Source organism: Symphalangus syndactylus, chromosome 2 (genome assembly GCF_028878055.3).
Source record: "Symphalangus syndactylus isolate Jambi chromosome 2, NHGRI_mSymSyn1-v2.1_pri, whole genome shotgun sequence".
NCBI lineage: Eukaryota > Metazoa > Chordata > Mammalia > Primates > Hylobatidae > Symphalangus > Symphalangus syndactylus.
The window spans coordinates 108,209,666-108,226,199 of NC_072424.2; the positions used below are offsets into that span (position 1 = coordinate 108,209,666).

Consider the following 16,534-nt stretch of genomic DNA (forward strand, 5'->3'; position numbering starts at 1 on the left):
CCCTGCCTGATTCTTACACAAAAAGAAATCCCAGATGCATCAAAAAATTTAAATGCAAGGAATTAAACCATAAAATTACTGGAAAGAAACATGGGAGAATGTTTTAAATATAATCTTAGATTGCAGAAGGTCTTTTTAATGATGACATGAAACCATCCATGAACATACTGATAGGTTTAACCATATACAATTGAAATTTTCTGTATGATAAAAGATACAATCAAATAAGGTAAAAATATAAATTAAACATGCTTCTCACACATATTATAACCAGAAACCTGATTTCCTCAATACGCTAAAAAACGTGTATAAATCTGTTCTAGAAAACCAAATGAGAAAACATTCTTCTCTGGATATAGCTATAAGAAATCCAACACCATGTTACATTGGGGAAGGAGAACCAGAGGCTGAAGCAACTCCCTCTTCATTTTGTACTGCTGGGTTTTTACCATGAGCATGTGGAGTGTCCTACTTTGTTCTGGCTGCTATAACAAAAATATCATAGACTGGATGGCTTATAAACAACAGAAACTTATTTATCGCAGTTCTGAAAGCTGGGAAGTCCAAGATACCAGCAGATTCAGTATCTAGTGTGGACCCACTACCTGGTTTATAGATGGTGTCTTCTTACTGTGTCCTCACATGGTAGAAGGGGGAAGGGAGCTCTCTGGGATTCCACTTATATTAATCCCATTCATGGACTCTGCCCTCAGGATCTAATCACCCCCAAAGGCTCTTTCTCCTAATGCCACCACTTTGGGGGCTAGGATTTCAACATAGGAATTTTGGAGAGACATATTCAGCCTATAGCAAGTAGTTTCCAAAGAGAAATAGATAAAAGAAAAACAGACTGAGAAATACATTTTAAAAATTGAAAATCTATGTTTTCTTCAATTCATCTTGCTGCCACTAACCTGCACAAGTAGGAGAAGAGAGGGAAAAAGATGAAAACAGAAATAGTCCAGAAATAGTCACAGGCTTCTCCACCATCTTCTTTTTTTTTTTCTAATACATTTACCATTAAGGTTTCCTCCATGGAGTTTCTCTGAAAAACCCCTGTATGTCCCTTAAATGCTAAAAGAATTTTGCATTTACAAGTGGAATAGATCATTCTTTCTGTGAGTGATGGGAAGTTTGGTCTTGCCATTCCCGAGGAAGTCTCCCTTCACACCTGTTTCTGCCTTGCTTTAAGGATGATCCTACTTAGATTTTACTTATGAAAAATATGTAAAATTCTCTAGCAGAAATGATGTAATTTGAACAATTTTCTAATGTTTGTATAGAATTTTAAGAATGCTTTACTATTAATTGAGCTACCATCAATTGGAAAACTTCTTAAGAAATTTAATGTACAGTATATTAGTCTGTAGCTTAAAAGATGGCACAACTCATTGTTCATTTAGATGGTGATTTTATCTTGGTGAAAGATGGCTCCTTATTTAGAAAAGTTAAGAATGTAAGACCTTTAGTAGCCTTAACAATATGGACATGACTGTGTTTCTTGTCAAAGTGTAGACTTATGTATATAAGATATTTAATAGTACATGGAGCAACTAGAATTGAAATTGCTGTTGTCTTCCAGCTTTCCCCCTTGCCCTGTAGGAAAGCCAACAGTGTGTGGGATTTTACAGGTATTTAAAATCACCGGAAATGAGATTAATACTTATTAGAGTCTCACTATTCAATGGTGTCTCCAAAAACATAGCCACTATCATGTAAGTGAAGTTACTATATGTTTTCCAGCAGTGGAGGAGTCTCTGTAAAAAGTCCAATTTGTGATTTTAAATGCTTCAGTTCTTCATCCAGGAATATCTTGGCTAATTTCCTGCATCTTAGTAAATTGGTGACATTTTTAGTGATAGTTTCTTTACACCAGTTTCAAGTCGCCTTCCTGTCAGGAAATGCAGAGAATGGGGAGTGTGACAGTGATTGTGTAAGATCTTGTCCAGATTTGAGGAGTTGGGATGTGGGGCGGAAAGCATATTTCGACTTTGAGGGAAATGGCCTTCTAATTTCTTCTGTTCCTGCAGAAAATGCCTCCCGCAGGGTCTCAGCAGGGTGTTTTCTGAGCTCATTATAGATCTGCTACTTGGCCTCCTGGAAACTTCTGTATTCTACGGGCTTCTGGCTTTTAGTCTTTGGAGAGCACTTGTTCTATGTCATTGTTACACAGCTCATAATTGGTGTGGGCCCATATTTTACAGTTTGTCAGGCTGGCAGATTTTGAAGGCATTACTAACAGAACAGGTATAGATTTCCAAGGGCAGTCTTGTCTCTATTCCTAGCATTTTCTGCAGGCTCAAGATGTACTTGACCATAAAGTAATATTTTACATTTAATGACTTGAATATCATTTTGCAAATTTTCTAAACATTTTGTATTTCCTTTTAGTTCCAGCATTCAAGTGAATGTAGAACTATACTGAATATTGAGAAATAATTCTCCCCAAGGTAGAACAGCAAAGATCTTCAGAATGTGTCCATAAAATCATAGCTTAAATTTGCCACAGAATTAACATTTTGCAGATTTCACATTCTATCACCCTTATGGCATCTTCTCTACTCCCCATATGCCCAGGCACCATATTCCTCTCCATTTTCAGTTAGTTTTATGCTCGGGTGTCCCAATGGAAACAGAATAGTCCTTGCAGAATTGATCAGATTACTCATGCATTTGATCCAATTGCATCACAAAGATAACTAAAAACATCAGATGAACGGGTTTAGGTTTTCCTACCTTGTTTTTCTTATTGCTTTTATGTTTGTCACAAGACAAGTCTCGAAATCTGAAGAAATAGAATGAATTTAAAAGAAAGGCATGCTTTATTCCTTCTATATCTCCCAACTGTCTCTCTTACATAAATTCAACTGTTCTTTTTAACTTCCAAATTGTTAATGCTTTTGCCACTAAAACATACAGATTCCATTCAGATAGTTTTTGACTCTTAAGTCTCAGAACAAACTTGCAGTCATAACTACCTCTCCATGGACAGAAAGTCATCATTAATTACTTAACTTAGTATATTTTTAATTTGCCTAGTAGAGCAGTAAAAGAATAATGTGAGCTATGAAGAGTTAGTAATAGCTATTGTTTGAGAACTTCTTACAATCAACACAAAAGTAAGCATTATATACATAACTTATCTTTGAAAATTCATTGTAGTGAGACCCAGCTGATATCACTAATATCACTCACTTAGACCTTAATTGCCAGAACTGAACTGTGCTTTGCATTCATTATCCTCTCTTCACAACAATCCTACAGGTACTGTTACTATACCCATTTTACAAATGAAGGAACTGGGGCTCCAAGAGGTTGATTCATTGTTCAAATGTAGTTATTAAGTACTAAGGGCTGTGTAGGGATTCAAGCCTGCTAGGTCTTCTGCCTCAAGTGCACCATATACTGTATATCAAAGAAGGCTTTGCCATTTTATAGATGGAGGAACTGAGATAAGAAAAGCCACTTGCATGGCCATCAAATGAGGAAGCAAAGACATGGGCCTCTGTCTCTCTGATTCCAGTGTCTATGTGGAAAACAATTACGCTACACGCTAAAAGATGATTTTTTTTTTTTTTTTTTTTTTTTTGAGACGGAGTTTCGCTCTTGTTGCCCATGCTGGAGTGCAGTGGCAAGATCTTGGCTCACTGCAATCTCCACCTCTCAGGTTCAAGCGATTGTCCTGCCTCAGCCTCCCGAGTAGCTGGGATTACAGATGCCCACCATCACGCCCAACTAATTTTTTGTATCTTTAGTAGAGACAGGGTTTCACCGTGTTGGCCAGGCTGGTCTTGAACTCCTGACCTCAGGTGATCTGCCTGCCTCGGCCTCCCAAAGTTTTGGGATTACAGGCATGAGCCACCATGCCCAGCCAAAAATGATTTTTATTCTATTTTTACTTTTTAAACTTTATGTGATTGAACTCTTAGTCACCCAGATGAATTTTCTTTTTTCAATTCTGGTAAAGATATAGATTAAAAATCCTATTCTAAAAGTTTGAAATGTCTCAACTGGGAAGAAAGTCATAAAATTGTTCTAGCTTGAACAGAAAATATTTCCATCTGTCACATTTGTGGATACCACATGGGGTTTTTATATAATGTTTTTGTTTGGTACTCAAGGCATAGATTAATTTTTACTTCCTTTGGGCAGACAGCCTCACATTCTGGTGAATTTTTAAACCTCCAGATAAAGATAAAAATTCAAACATGTAAATAAGACAGTATCAAATATATTTAAAATAATAGTCACACTTCAACTGGGAAGATGATGAAAAATCAGAGGGCAGGGACCCTTATGAAATAGGAACAAGGATGAATTAGAATCTATCTGCATGGCATACCCTCATTTATGTGCCAAGCCTTCGTTAACTGCCACCACTTCTTGGAAGCCTGTCCTGACTCCTTCAGATAGTATGGAAGAGCATTCTCCTTTGCTCCTGTAGCTCCATCATAGCAATTATTTTATTTTAAATGTTTATTTCTACTGTTTTCCTACTGGACTCCATACTCCTTGAAATCAGGGACAAAGTTTTATTAACTTTGTGTCCCTAGTGCCTAGAACATTTCAACCATACTCAAACCTTCATCAACTCAGTTCACAGTCAACAGATACTCACTGAGCATTTAGTATATGCCAGGCACTCTGCCAAGGCACTGGGACAGCATGAAAAAACAACAGAAAAGGGAATATATAAACAAGAATGAACACTGGACTGGGAGTCTGAAAACTTGTATTCCAGTTCTATTCTGTCTGCTAATTCAGTGTTTGATCTTCAATAACATTCCTGGCCTTTAGATGGCTAAAAGGAATGTCTGGATCCAAAGATGTCTAAGGTCTCTCAGCTCTGGAAGTCTATGTAATTATCATTATCTCAAATATAATTGAACCATGTCTAATGTATTATAGGCTCACAGTGTGGTCAGAATAGCGTGCCAGTATGGTTAGAAGACATAAATACATAGGCATAAACTTCTGTGAGTGTGAGAATACTAAAAACTGGTATGGATTAGTGCCGTAAAAAGCACATACCAGAATGTGCTTAAGCTTGTAAAAAGGGTAAAGGACAGCAATAAGGCTTTTAAGATTAGTATGAGAACAAAAATAGGAGAGGTAAGCCTGAAGATTAGAACGGACGGTATGTAGTGTATTATTACACATGACTCACAAAGCAGAAATCTTCTCGTCAAGAAGAGCTTTTGTCTGCAAAGGCAAATGGTTCAAAGGGAAGTGAACCCAAGAGAGGCAAGCAGACAGTGGGCTTGAGTGCAGGCAAGAGTACGTCTCTCTGTAGTGAGAAAGGTGGAAAATAAGATTTTCTACAGATGATCTCCAAGACCCACAGTGAATCTCAGTTTTATGTAAGATGGGAAAGGCCTGGAGATAGCCCAACAGTATCCTAGTTTGCAAAGTAAAGAAGGTGTGTTTTGTGAATTTCAAGCTGGTAATCTTGATGTCTATTGCTTAGCAAAATTGTGGCTGGTTTATGAGCACTGGGAATGAAAAAAAAAAAAAAGATGATCAATATGTAGCCAAAAGTTAGCCCAAACTAATTTTGTAGTTTTGGTTGTCTGCAGAGTATATACATATTTGTCTTTTTTTTTTCTTTAAATTAAGAGACAAGGTCTTAATATGTTGCCCAGGATGGTCTTGAATTCTGGGCTTAAGCAATTCACTTGCCTTGGCCTTCCGAAGTTGCTAGGATTACAGATGTGAGCCATAACACCCAGCCCATATTTGTCTTTTAACTTGGCCTTTGACAAAATCATGATCTCTTTTTGAAGAATATGGAAACATTAAGTGTGGCTGGCCTTCTAGTTAGATTTATTTATAACCAGTTAAATGACGTCATCAAAATGATCGTTGCTGATCAATATAGTCTCAGGCCAGGAAACATATTTTGAGCCCAGTGTCTACTTCAATGCCAGGTGTCCATTTTTATTGCAATTACATGAATATCTAAACAAATTAACAGTGTCTACCTAGAAAGAGGTCTCTAGTGGAATATCACAGAGCTTTCTTTGCTCTATACTTTCTTCAATTTCCAACACTTGGGTGAAGCTTTGGAAGTCAGATTTATAATATTTGCAAATGAACACAAACTGAGAGGGACAACATGATTTTGGAAGCCAGGCTTAGGATCCAAAGAGACTGATAAGCAGAAATTCTGTTCCCAAGTTAACAAAATGAAATTCACTGTAGTAAAATCCTTCACTTGAATCTTTGAGGGGGTAAGTCCCGGCCCTGCCCTGTCAGGCATGGTGGAGAGCAAAGAGGAGGATGTGGAGGTAGAGAGTGGTCTCCTTTGAGTCTGCATCTTCATACACTGAAGGGGTATGGACAGGTGCAAGAGGCCAGATACTCACCCAAGGTGAGGCCTTCAAACTTATGTACTCCCCATGGCTTTTCACAGGCAATCACTGAGATTTGAAAAATGGGAGTTGATTGGTCCACAGGCCTAGTTTTAAAGGCAGAGCAGCATTCTTTAGCATTTGGTATTATGGAAACAGGAATCAGAATAAGAAAAAAGAAAACCTCAAATGAAAGCAAATCTGGAGGCCACTCCCCATCTCAAATGGGAGGCTCTGGGGGTAACCTCCTAGCTGTGTGACTCTAGGTAAGTTACCTAAGCTCTCTTAGCCTCAGTAACCTGAAAAATAGATATTACAATTATTACTCCTCCAGAATTATTGTGAGAACAAATGTTTTTGTACTAAAGCACTTAGAACAGTGCCTGACCCTAAGCAGTGTGGGTTGTTATTACTATTATTGTTAAAACTTAGAAAAGTATGGCCTGTTACAATGAGGAGACTAGTTAACAGGATTCTTACATTTCTCATGCCTTAGAAAAACTTACAAAAAAAAAAAAAAAAAAACAGTCATAAAAGTGTAGGATGGAGGGCATGTAGCTTTGCAGCATTGACCAAAAAAAAAAGGTTGATTTAGGCTGTTTTTGCATATACTGAACACTTTGTACCAATTGGCATTACAGTTTGAAGATGCAGAGCCTGTAGATTCACTCACTCTAGATTTTATAGTTTCACTAGGCTTTGTTTTTTCTTTGTCTCTTTTTTTTTCTTTCAGAGAGAGAGGCTCTTGCTCTATCACCCAAGCTGAAGTACAGTGGCATGATCGTAACTCACTGCAGCCTCCAGCTCCTGGGCTCAATTAATCCTCCTGCCTCAGCCTCCTGAGTAGCTGAGACTACAGGCATCTGCCACCATCCCTGGCTAACTTGCTAAAAAAAATGTTTTGTAGAGATGGAGTCTTGCTATGTTGCCAGTGCTGGTCTTGAACTGCTGGCCACAAGTGACACTAAAGCCTCGGCCTCCCAAAGCGCTGGAGTTACAGGTGTGAGCCACTGCACCCAGCCTTCACTAGGCTCCTTATTGTGCAACTGCCTTTAGCATCCCCATGCCATTTTCCAGTATTGGTCCCTAATTCCTGCTTTCATCTATGAGTTCAGATTAATTTTTTCTAAAATAACAACAGCAGTATTTATGTCTTACTCCAACTCCATGGCAGATGTGTGTAAATTGCAAGCATTTAGGAATAGCATTTGCCAACTCCCAAGACTTGGCTGTCCCTCTCTCTCCGGCCTTACTTACCTAGCTGACCTCCTGTAGTACTGAGTTGTGTGCTGGCCAAGTTCCTATTCGTGGCCTGCTTTCTTTCACTTGACCTTGCTTGAAATGCTGCTAACCTAACTTTTGACTGTGATCTATGTGCTATCTCCTGTGCGAAGCCTAATGAAAGGTCCTTCTCTAATGGAAACTTTCATTCTAGGAGTTACCTCATTCTGTTTTATGTGGATCTGTTAGCTCCTTCATTAGGTTTCAAGCTGTTTGAAACAGTGATTGAATTTGCTCACCTTTGCTTTCCTCTCAGGGTCTACACTGGGTCCCTGAGTGATAATAGAGCCTTCTGCAGTATTGAATTGCTTTAAACAGAATTAAAGGACATTGGCACCAAATGTGATTTTGCTAATCCTTGGGAGTCTTGGTTCCTCTGTCTGGGCTTGACCAGGGTAGAATGGCTGAAGAAAATGTGATTCCCCCACCCATTATATTCTTTATTTGTCAACTACTCTAGAAGTTTTTGCCTCTTTTTGTTTCTATCCATTTTCATACTTTTAAGCTACCCTTGCTTTTTCTTCCTGTCTAACCTTTCTTCACTTGCAAGCCCAGTCATCCATCTTTTTCACCTTTCTGTCCTCATGTATTTTTCTTAAAATATCTTTTCTCATCTAACCTCCTTTCCTCTATCAGCCGCCTGAGCAGAAAATGGTAGTGCTAATGTTTTAAAAAGTGGGGGAGGACTAGAAATCTGTATGGAATGTAATTCACTTTTATTGCTTTTAAATTAAATGAAAGGCTTTTGCCCTTGTTTCCATTCTACTCAGAAGGATTTCAGACTAAATCCTTAAGCCTGCCATATGGAAATAACTGGGCTAGATGGCTGCTATCTAATCTAAGCATTTAATTCAAACATTTGAAATGGTTTTTGCTTCAAGAAAACATAGGTTGACATTAAGCTTTATTTTAGCAAAGGTTTGGGAAAGGTTCTAATCTGTAGTATGTACACTTTGATAAATTTCATAGACTAGAGCAACAGATTACAATTTAGTTTGTTCTTCCAACATAAAACTATTTTAATCCTAGTTATAATTTCACTGAAGGCTGGATTTACTCACTGGCTTGTTAAAACTGTAGATACCAACCACAACCCTGTTATTTAAACACAATTCAGAAATCATAAATAGAAATTCAAAAGGAGAGCTCAATGCTGCAAGATGAGATTTGATGCCCTGAAGAAACTCTCTCTGAAATTTGCCAAAGACCTTGTGGAACTTAAAATATCTTCTTGTTTCCTACCAGCTAGATATGGTAGCTTGATAACTATTTATTATGAATCAAGATAGATATTTCACTCATTCAGAAAATGTTGCTTTTTGTTTGTTTGAATATTAATCTTGTTCGTTCATATTTTTAACTAGGAAAGTTAGTACAGTAATATGGTGGTCATCCAACAGACCACAAGAAGAAAATTTATCCTTCATTCAGCATTTTAGCAAATATTTCTTGAACACTAGCCATGTGCAAGGTATTGCAGTGAATGTTTCTGCTAATAAAAATATGAATTAAATTTGATGTTTGATCATAAGAAGTAGAACTGTGATACTATAATATTACAAGTGCCATAGAAAACTTACTATTATAAAATGCTTTAAGGAGTTAATGCTTGCATAGGGTGCAGTGGGTCAGCTAGAGAAGGCTTTATAAAGAAAGTGGAATATGAGCTTTGATGCCTAGCCAGATGTGGGTGTGTGAAGAACAGGGCAGGGCAGTGGGGAGTGGGTGGATTCTGGACAGCTGAAACGTTAACAAAATCTCAGAAATGGTACAAAATGGAATATGAATGAGAAATACAGAACATTTGTTAGGTTTTATTTTTATGCAAATTAAAGAGAAGAGTTACAGACAAAGTCAATGGGTCTAGAATTTCAGCTAAAACTTTGGTAGGTAGTGGAGACTATTTTATCATTATTCTGCTCTTTAAACAACTTCAGAGATGATTGATCTGCACTAATCTTGATTGTAAAGGAAGAGAAATTGTTTGGAAGACCAGTTAGGGGGTTATCATATGGTCTAGTAAAAGTTAATAAGATCTGTACAAGGCTGGGAAGAGTAGGATTAGAACAGAGGGGTGGAATTAAAGGACATCGTATATTGGAAATTTCTAGGATTTAGAACCTGATTGGAAGAGGAAGAAGAAAGGGAGGAGTTAAAAATAACTGTAAAGAGCCAAATCTGAGAACTGACCCTGCTAAAAAAGTCAGACAAGTCAAGTGGTGCAGCTGGTGTGTGCTAGAAGGTAAGTTCAGCTTTATTAGCAGTACATGAATGTGTGTATGTTCCCTAATGGGCAGTGGAAAGTGTGAAATTGAAACTTAGGATATGACCTGAAATATAGACTTGGGACTCATTAGCATCAAGGAAATAGTGAAGATGTAGGAACAGATATGAAAGCCAAGGGACAGTATGGAAGAGAAGATGGCCAAGGACAAGACTCTAGGGAGAAGTTCTACTTTTAGGTGAGTCTGTTGAAATAGTCAGTGAGGTCAGAGTAGATGTAGGAGAACTTAACATCATAAAAGACTGGGGAAGAGAGAGTGTGGAGAAAGGAGGGGCAGTAATATCCATGGAAGCAGAGAGGCAAGGAAGATGAAAATTGAGGGGGAAATTAAATTTGGCAGCTAAGAATTCATTGACGACTTTCACAAGAGAGGGCTTAGAACCATGAATTGCTGGAATGTATCCTCTTTGTCAGTCTGGAGTGTTTGATTTTGACCTATTAAGTATCCTCGATTTGTCCAATGATTTAAAACAGCACAGATAACTCTGTGTGTGTGTGTGTGTGTGTGTGTGTGAGAGAGAGAAGAGAGAGAAAGAGTGAGCATCAGTCTTGTGGCCAGGGGACTATTAATAAGTGATAACATTATTTAAATATTCCTTGAGCTCACATTTCATCAATAACAGAAATGTAACTGAAAAAATAATAGAAATATTTACTTAGCCAAAAAGGAAAACCCTGGAAATTTACATTAGTCAATAAATAAAATTTGTACCCAAACTATGTCAATTAAAAAAATATTCTGCCCCATTTAATCACATGAAACTGCAACAGCAACAAAAATTCTGTGTAAACAGTTGTTTAATTGAGTTGATGCTCATACCCCAGGAACATATTTATATCATCTTTTTCCTTTTTTTTTTTTTCTTCAGAATAAAAGGCCAAGCTATGATAGCAACTGGTGGAGTGATAACTGGCCTGGCTGCCTTGAAAAGGCAAGACTCTGCCAGATCACAGCAGCATGTCAACCTCAGCCCGTCTCCTGCTACCCAAGAGAAGAAGCCCATCAGGCGCCGGCCCCGGGCAGATGTTGTGGTTGTTCGTGGCAAAATCCGGCTTTATTCCCCATCTGGTTTTTTTCTTATTTTAGGAGTGCTCATCTCCATTATAGGAATTGCCATGGCCGTTCTTGGATATTGGCCCCAAAAAGAACATTTTATTGATGCTGAAACAACACTGTCAACAAATGAAACTCAGGTCATTCGGAATGAAGGCGGTGTGGTGGTTCGCTTCTTTGAGCAGCATTTGCATTCTGATAAGATGAAAATGCTTGGCCCATTCACCATGGGGATTGGCATTTTCATTTTCATTTGTGCTAATGCCATTCTTCATGAAAACCGTGACAAAGAGACCAAAATCATACACATGAGGGATATCTATTCCACAGTCATTGACATTCACACACTAAGAATCAAGGAGCAAAGGCAAATGAATGGCATGTACACTGGTTTGATGGGAGAAACAGAAGTAAAACAGAATGGGAGCTCCTGTGCCTCGAGATTGGCAGCAAATACAATCGCCTCTTTCTCTGGTTTTCGGAGCAGTTTTCGAATGGACAGCTCCGTAGAGGAGGATGAACTTATGTTAAATGAAAGTAAGAGTTCTGGGCATCTTATGCCCCCTTTGCTCTCTGACAGCTCTGCGTCTGTCTTTGGCCTCTATCCACCTCCTTCCAAGACAACTGATGATAAGATCAGCGGCTCTAAGAAATGTGAAACCAAGTCAATTGTATCATCGTCCATCAGTGCTTTTACATTGCCTGTGATCAAACTTAATAACTGTGTTATTGATGAGCCCAGTATAGATAACATCACTGAAGATGCTGACAACCTCAAAAGTAGGTCAAGGAATTTGTCAATGGATTCCCTTGTGGTTCCTTTGCCCAACAACAGTGAATCCTTCCAGCCCGTCAGCACAGTGCTACCAAGGAATAATTCCATTGGGGAGTCATTGTCGAGTCAATACAAGTCATCTATGGCTCTTGGACCTGGGGCTGGACAGCTCTTGTCTCCTGGGGCTGCCAGAAGACAGTTTGGGTCCAATACATCCTTGCATTTGCTCTCGTCACACTCAAAGTCCTTAGACTTAGACCGGGGTCCCTCCACTCTAACTGTTCAGGCAGAACAACGGAAACATCCAAGTTGGCCTAGGTTGGATCGGAACAACAGCAAGGGATATATGAAACTAGAGAACAAAGAGGACCCGATGGATAGGTTGCTTGTGCCCCAAGTTGCCATCAAAAAAGACTTTACCAATAAGGAGAAGCTTCTTATGATTTCAAGATCTCACAATAATTTGAGTTTTGAACATGATGAGTTTTTGAGTAACAACCTAAAGCGGGGAACTTCTGAAACAAGGTTTTAATGTTAAAAGAATATATCAATCATTTTACAAGGGTTTATATTTTAAAACGATTTTCACTGGTGTTTCCTTCTTAAAGTATTGGCTGTAAGCCTTTTTAATCAAGTGGTTTATAGTGTATTAGAATTGGCTGCTTCTGTAATGAAGATGGTTGTATGTTTGGGTTACTTGTGACTGCAGTACTCTATGTTATCACATATGATTTTATTTTTCTCTTCCTTTGAAAGCATGATCTTTTATTAATATGAATACAAAATACTTGCATCCAAATTAAAGCTTATTTTCTTTACTTTTAAGTTCTTTGATTGCCCTATTCATAAAATGAAGTGTCCAGTATGGAAAACATAGGGTACCAAAGTGTGGCCCAGGAGTACAAATTCAGTCCCAATACTCAGTACGTATTATAGATGACTATGAGTGCAAACCTTAGGATGTGATTTTCTGAATAATTGTAGGATTTGGTTAAATTATTTAAAATGAAAAAGATCTAGTTTCAATGTGAGCTCAATAATGTTAATTGGTTAAGTTCATTGTGAATCTTGAGTTTTAGATAGGTAGTATTTTTTTCAATATCACTTCTGTTTTTAGTGATATTATATCAAGAAACAACGTATTCAAGAGCCATGGCTGACAGTGCCAGATAAACTTAGGGATAAACATCAAAATGCAATTAATTATAGTTGCTGTAACTTTAGATATTCAGAATCAAAATTTATTTGCAAGCTGACTTGATAAAATAAATGAACCAATATAATTTGTAGAAATGCTATCCTGAAATAATTATATACATGAAGACAGTGTTGACTAATGAATGAAGATACATTATATACTAGTTAATGCTAACTAACTAGTCTCGGTACCTTTTTTTAGCCATCTGTTACCTTCCAATAGCACCTCATTCCCACATTCTATTTTCCCCCAGTATTCTTTAGATCCTGGTATTTGGAAAACAATCAATCAGCTAACCTTGACATTTCTTTTTACCTTCATATGCCACTATCGCGGTAGTTCAAAAAAATTTAGTTCTTGATAAATTGCCTTGAAGTTTACCTTGTGCTGGAAAGCCTTATGATAACTCCAAAGACTTTCTTACGGTATAATACATGTTGTTTAGGATTGTAGTTCTTAGTTACTGAAGATAATAAATATTAAAATGGATGTTTTCATCAGAAAATTTTCATGTTTTCCTTTAAGGTAACATAATTGTAAGAATTGTTTAATAAAATACTCAGGAAATTCAAAAGGTTTCTCCCAATACCTAAACATTTCTGAACATCAGTATTGCAGTTGTGGAAGAGCAGAAGTATGATACATTTGTTTCTGTTGCTCCCCAAAATTCCACCTTGAGTTTGCATCACAAACTTCCCTCAATTGAGGCACTTTTATTTGTTAGAACATTAAGCCTGTGTATTGTAATGGAGTGGGCTCAATATTTTACTATAAAGCATTTAATAAACTTCTGTTATTAATAGAAGTTTGTGTTCTTCACACCTTTGCTGTTGCTTTTTAAATAAAATGTACATTTCTGCTTAAAGTACTGTTTTTCACACTTTCAGATATATTCTACTGAGGGCACTTGATACCCTAGTACATGTACTGAGTATCTTGGCTTTTAAATTTTGCTTCTATTTGGTTAAACAGCTAGGTTTATCCACCTATTTAATTAGACTGTTTTTAAATTTTGTTATCTTGGGATCGTTTTCACTTAAAGTTTCGTTGACTCTCAGGAAAATAACCAAATACAGCAAATGTCAGCGGTACTCAGATTTGAAAACAGTGGCTCTCAACACCCCTGATGTGACTGACAGATGACTGAAGCCATATAATTTGTTCAGTTCATCCCTGAAAGAGCTCTAGAAATTTGAAGAGGATTAAACAGCATGGGTCTTAGATGATCCAAATAAAGGAATTGGGGGCTTAAAGTAGTGGTTCCTGCTCAACCTTCTCTTCATCAAAAAGCCTGAGTTTTTTACTTATCAAGCAAATGAACTTTGTTAAATTATAAATAATTTTCTCATTTTAAATTAATGAAAGACATAGATTAATTAAAGTTTCAGATTCATACGAGATAGCTGGTGTCACCACATTGGTATAATTCTACCTAAAAGCAATGAAACCTGGAATTCTAGTTAGACCATATTTTGTGCATTTCCTTTAGGCTTTTATGAATATTGAAAATTATTTCGAAAATACACCTGCCATATTAGATTAGAACTGCACTCTAGATGCCTTGTTTAATCTTTTTTTTTTTTTTTTTTTTTTGAGACAGAGTCTCGCTGCCTTGTTTAATCTTAATCAATCATCTTAATTGCCTTTTTAAATCTACAAATATGGGTATTCTGAGGGGCAGGGGTTTGGGACTTCAGCATATGAATTTCAGGGGGACACAATTCAGCCCGTAACTTGGGGTGTGGAGAGGTGAGTAAGGGTTCTTAGTCTAGAGTAGGTGAGAAGAGTGCAATATGCCCTTAATGACATTGCCACCCTGGCTATGTAGCCTTGAGCCAATCACTTAATCCCTCCATTTCAATTACTTTCTTAATGTCATGGCTTTGAATTACTCACCCGTGAAGTGAGATGAGTAAGAACAGAAACTATCAAGTTCTTTCTAACTTTAAAGGTCCAGGGTTCTTGATGCCCTCAGATGAAGATCTACTGCCTGTCCCTGTCTCTTTGTAGCAGATTACTTCTCAAAGCATGAGGGCAGGACTTCCAGGAGAGCAGAGCAGTGGGAGGCGTGGATGGTAGAGCCAGAAGACCCGGCATCCATCAGCTCTGAAGCTTTCAGGCTTAAATACATGTTTCCATCTGTATAATCTTCAAAGAAACAATAGCAATATAAGTAAAAAGAAGAACATTGTTTAGCACAAGTTTGTATCACAATGGATATTATAGTAGCTCTTGACAATTTACTAAAGACAAATTTTGAGTTACTTGTTTAGCAGTTCAAATTTAGCTTTTTTTTTTTTTTTTTTTTTTTTTTTTTTTTTTTTGAGACAGAATTTTGCTGTTGTCACCCAGGCTGGAGTACAATGGCGCGATCTCAGCTCACTGCAACCTCCTCTTGCCAGGTTTAAGCAATTCTCCTGCCTCAGCCTCCTGAGTAACTGGGATTACAGGAGCCCACCAACACGCCAAGCTAGTTTTTTGTATTTTTAGTAGAGATGTGGTTTCACCATGTTGACCAGGCTGGTCTCGAACTCCTACCTCAGGTGATCCACCCACCTCGGCCTCCCAAAGTGCTGGGATTACAGGCATGAGCCACTGCGCCCAGCCCCACATTTAGCTCTTAAATTCACCACAGATAACTAAAGAAGACATTTATGCAGCCAAAAAACACATGAAAAAATGCTCATCATCACTGGCCATCAGAGAAATGCAAATCAAAACCACAATGAGATACCATCTCACACCAGTTAGAATGACCATCATTAAAAAGTCAGGAAACAACAGGTGCTGGAGAGGATGTGGAGAAAAAGGAACACTTTTACACTGTTGGTGGGACTGTAAACTAGTTCAACCATTGTGGAAGGCAGTGTGGCGATTCCTCAGGGATCTCGAACTAGAAATACCATTTGACCCAGCCATCCCATTACTGGGTATATACCCAAAGGACTGTAAATCATGCTGCTATAAAGACACATGCACACATATGTTTATTGCAGCACTATTACAATCGCAAAGAGTTGGAACCAACCCAAATGTCCAACAACGATAGACTGGATTAAGAAAATGTGGCACATATACACCATGGAATACTATGCAGCCATAAAAAATGATGAGTTCATGTCCTTTGTAGGGACATGGATAAAACTGGAAAACATCATTCTCAGTAAACTATCGCAAGGACAAAAAACCAAACACCGCATGTTCTCACTCATAGGTGGGAATTGAACAATGAGAACTCATGGACACAGGAAGGGGAACATCACACTCCGGGGACTGTTGTGGGGTTGGGGGAGGGGGAGGGACAGCATTAGGAGATATACCTAATGCTAAATGACGAGTTAATGGGTGCATCAAAACAACATGGCACATGGATACATATGTAACAAACCTGCACATTGTGCACATGTACCCTAAAACCTAAAGTATAATAATAATAATAATAATAATAAAAAGAAAATATGGCACATATACACCATGGAATACTATGCAGCCATAAAAAAGGATGAGTTCATGTCCTTTTCAGGGACATGGATGAAGCTGGAAACCATCATTCTCAGCAAACTAACACAGGAACAGAAAACCAAACACTGCA

General features: G+C 37.9%; 1 protein-coding gene and 1 long non-coding RNA gene across 6 annotated transcripts in view; one reads left to right on the forward strand and one right to left on the reverse strand.

Moving 5' to 3' along the window:
• TMEM200A (transmembrane protein 200A) overlaps positions 1-13,747 on the forward strand; it is an 82,048-nt gene extending 68,301 nt beyond the window's left edge. For 3 of the 4 annotated variants that reach the window (XM_055263847.2, XM_063621975.1, XM_063621981.1), the window contains one exon: positions 10,785-13,747. In XM_055263847.2, coding sequence (XP_055119822.1) covers positions 10,801-12,276 — 1,476 coding nt within the window. In that variant the 5' untranslated portion in view covers positions 10,785-10,800 and the 3' untranslated portion in view covers positions 12,277-13,747. Of the gene's footprint in view, positions 1-9,742; positions 9,874-10,784 lie in introns of all 4 variants that reach the window. The other variant, XM_055263851.2, reaches the window with a different exon arrangement.
• The window catches only part of LOC134733214 (uncharacterized), a 101,249-nt gene that overhangs the window by 3,212 nt on the left and 81,503 nt on the right, over positions 1-16,534 (reverse strand). Inside the window, exons 3-4 of one of the 2 annotated variants that reach the window (XR_010116738.1) lie at positions 14,839-15,090; positions 6,366-6,457 (exon numbers count right to left, since the gene is read on the reverse strand). This is a non-coding gene — a long non-coding RNA (uncharacterized lncRNA). The remainder of the gene's footprint in view (positions 1-6,365; positions 6,458-14,838; positions 15,091-16,534) is intronic. The other variant, XR_010116737.1, reaches the window with a different exon arrangement.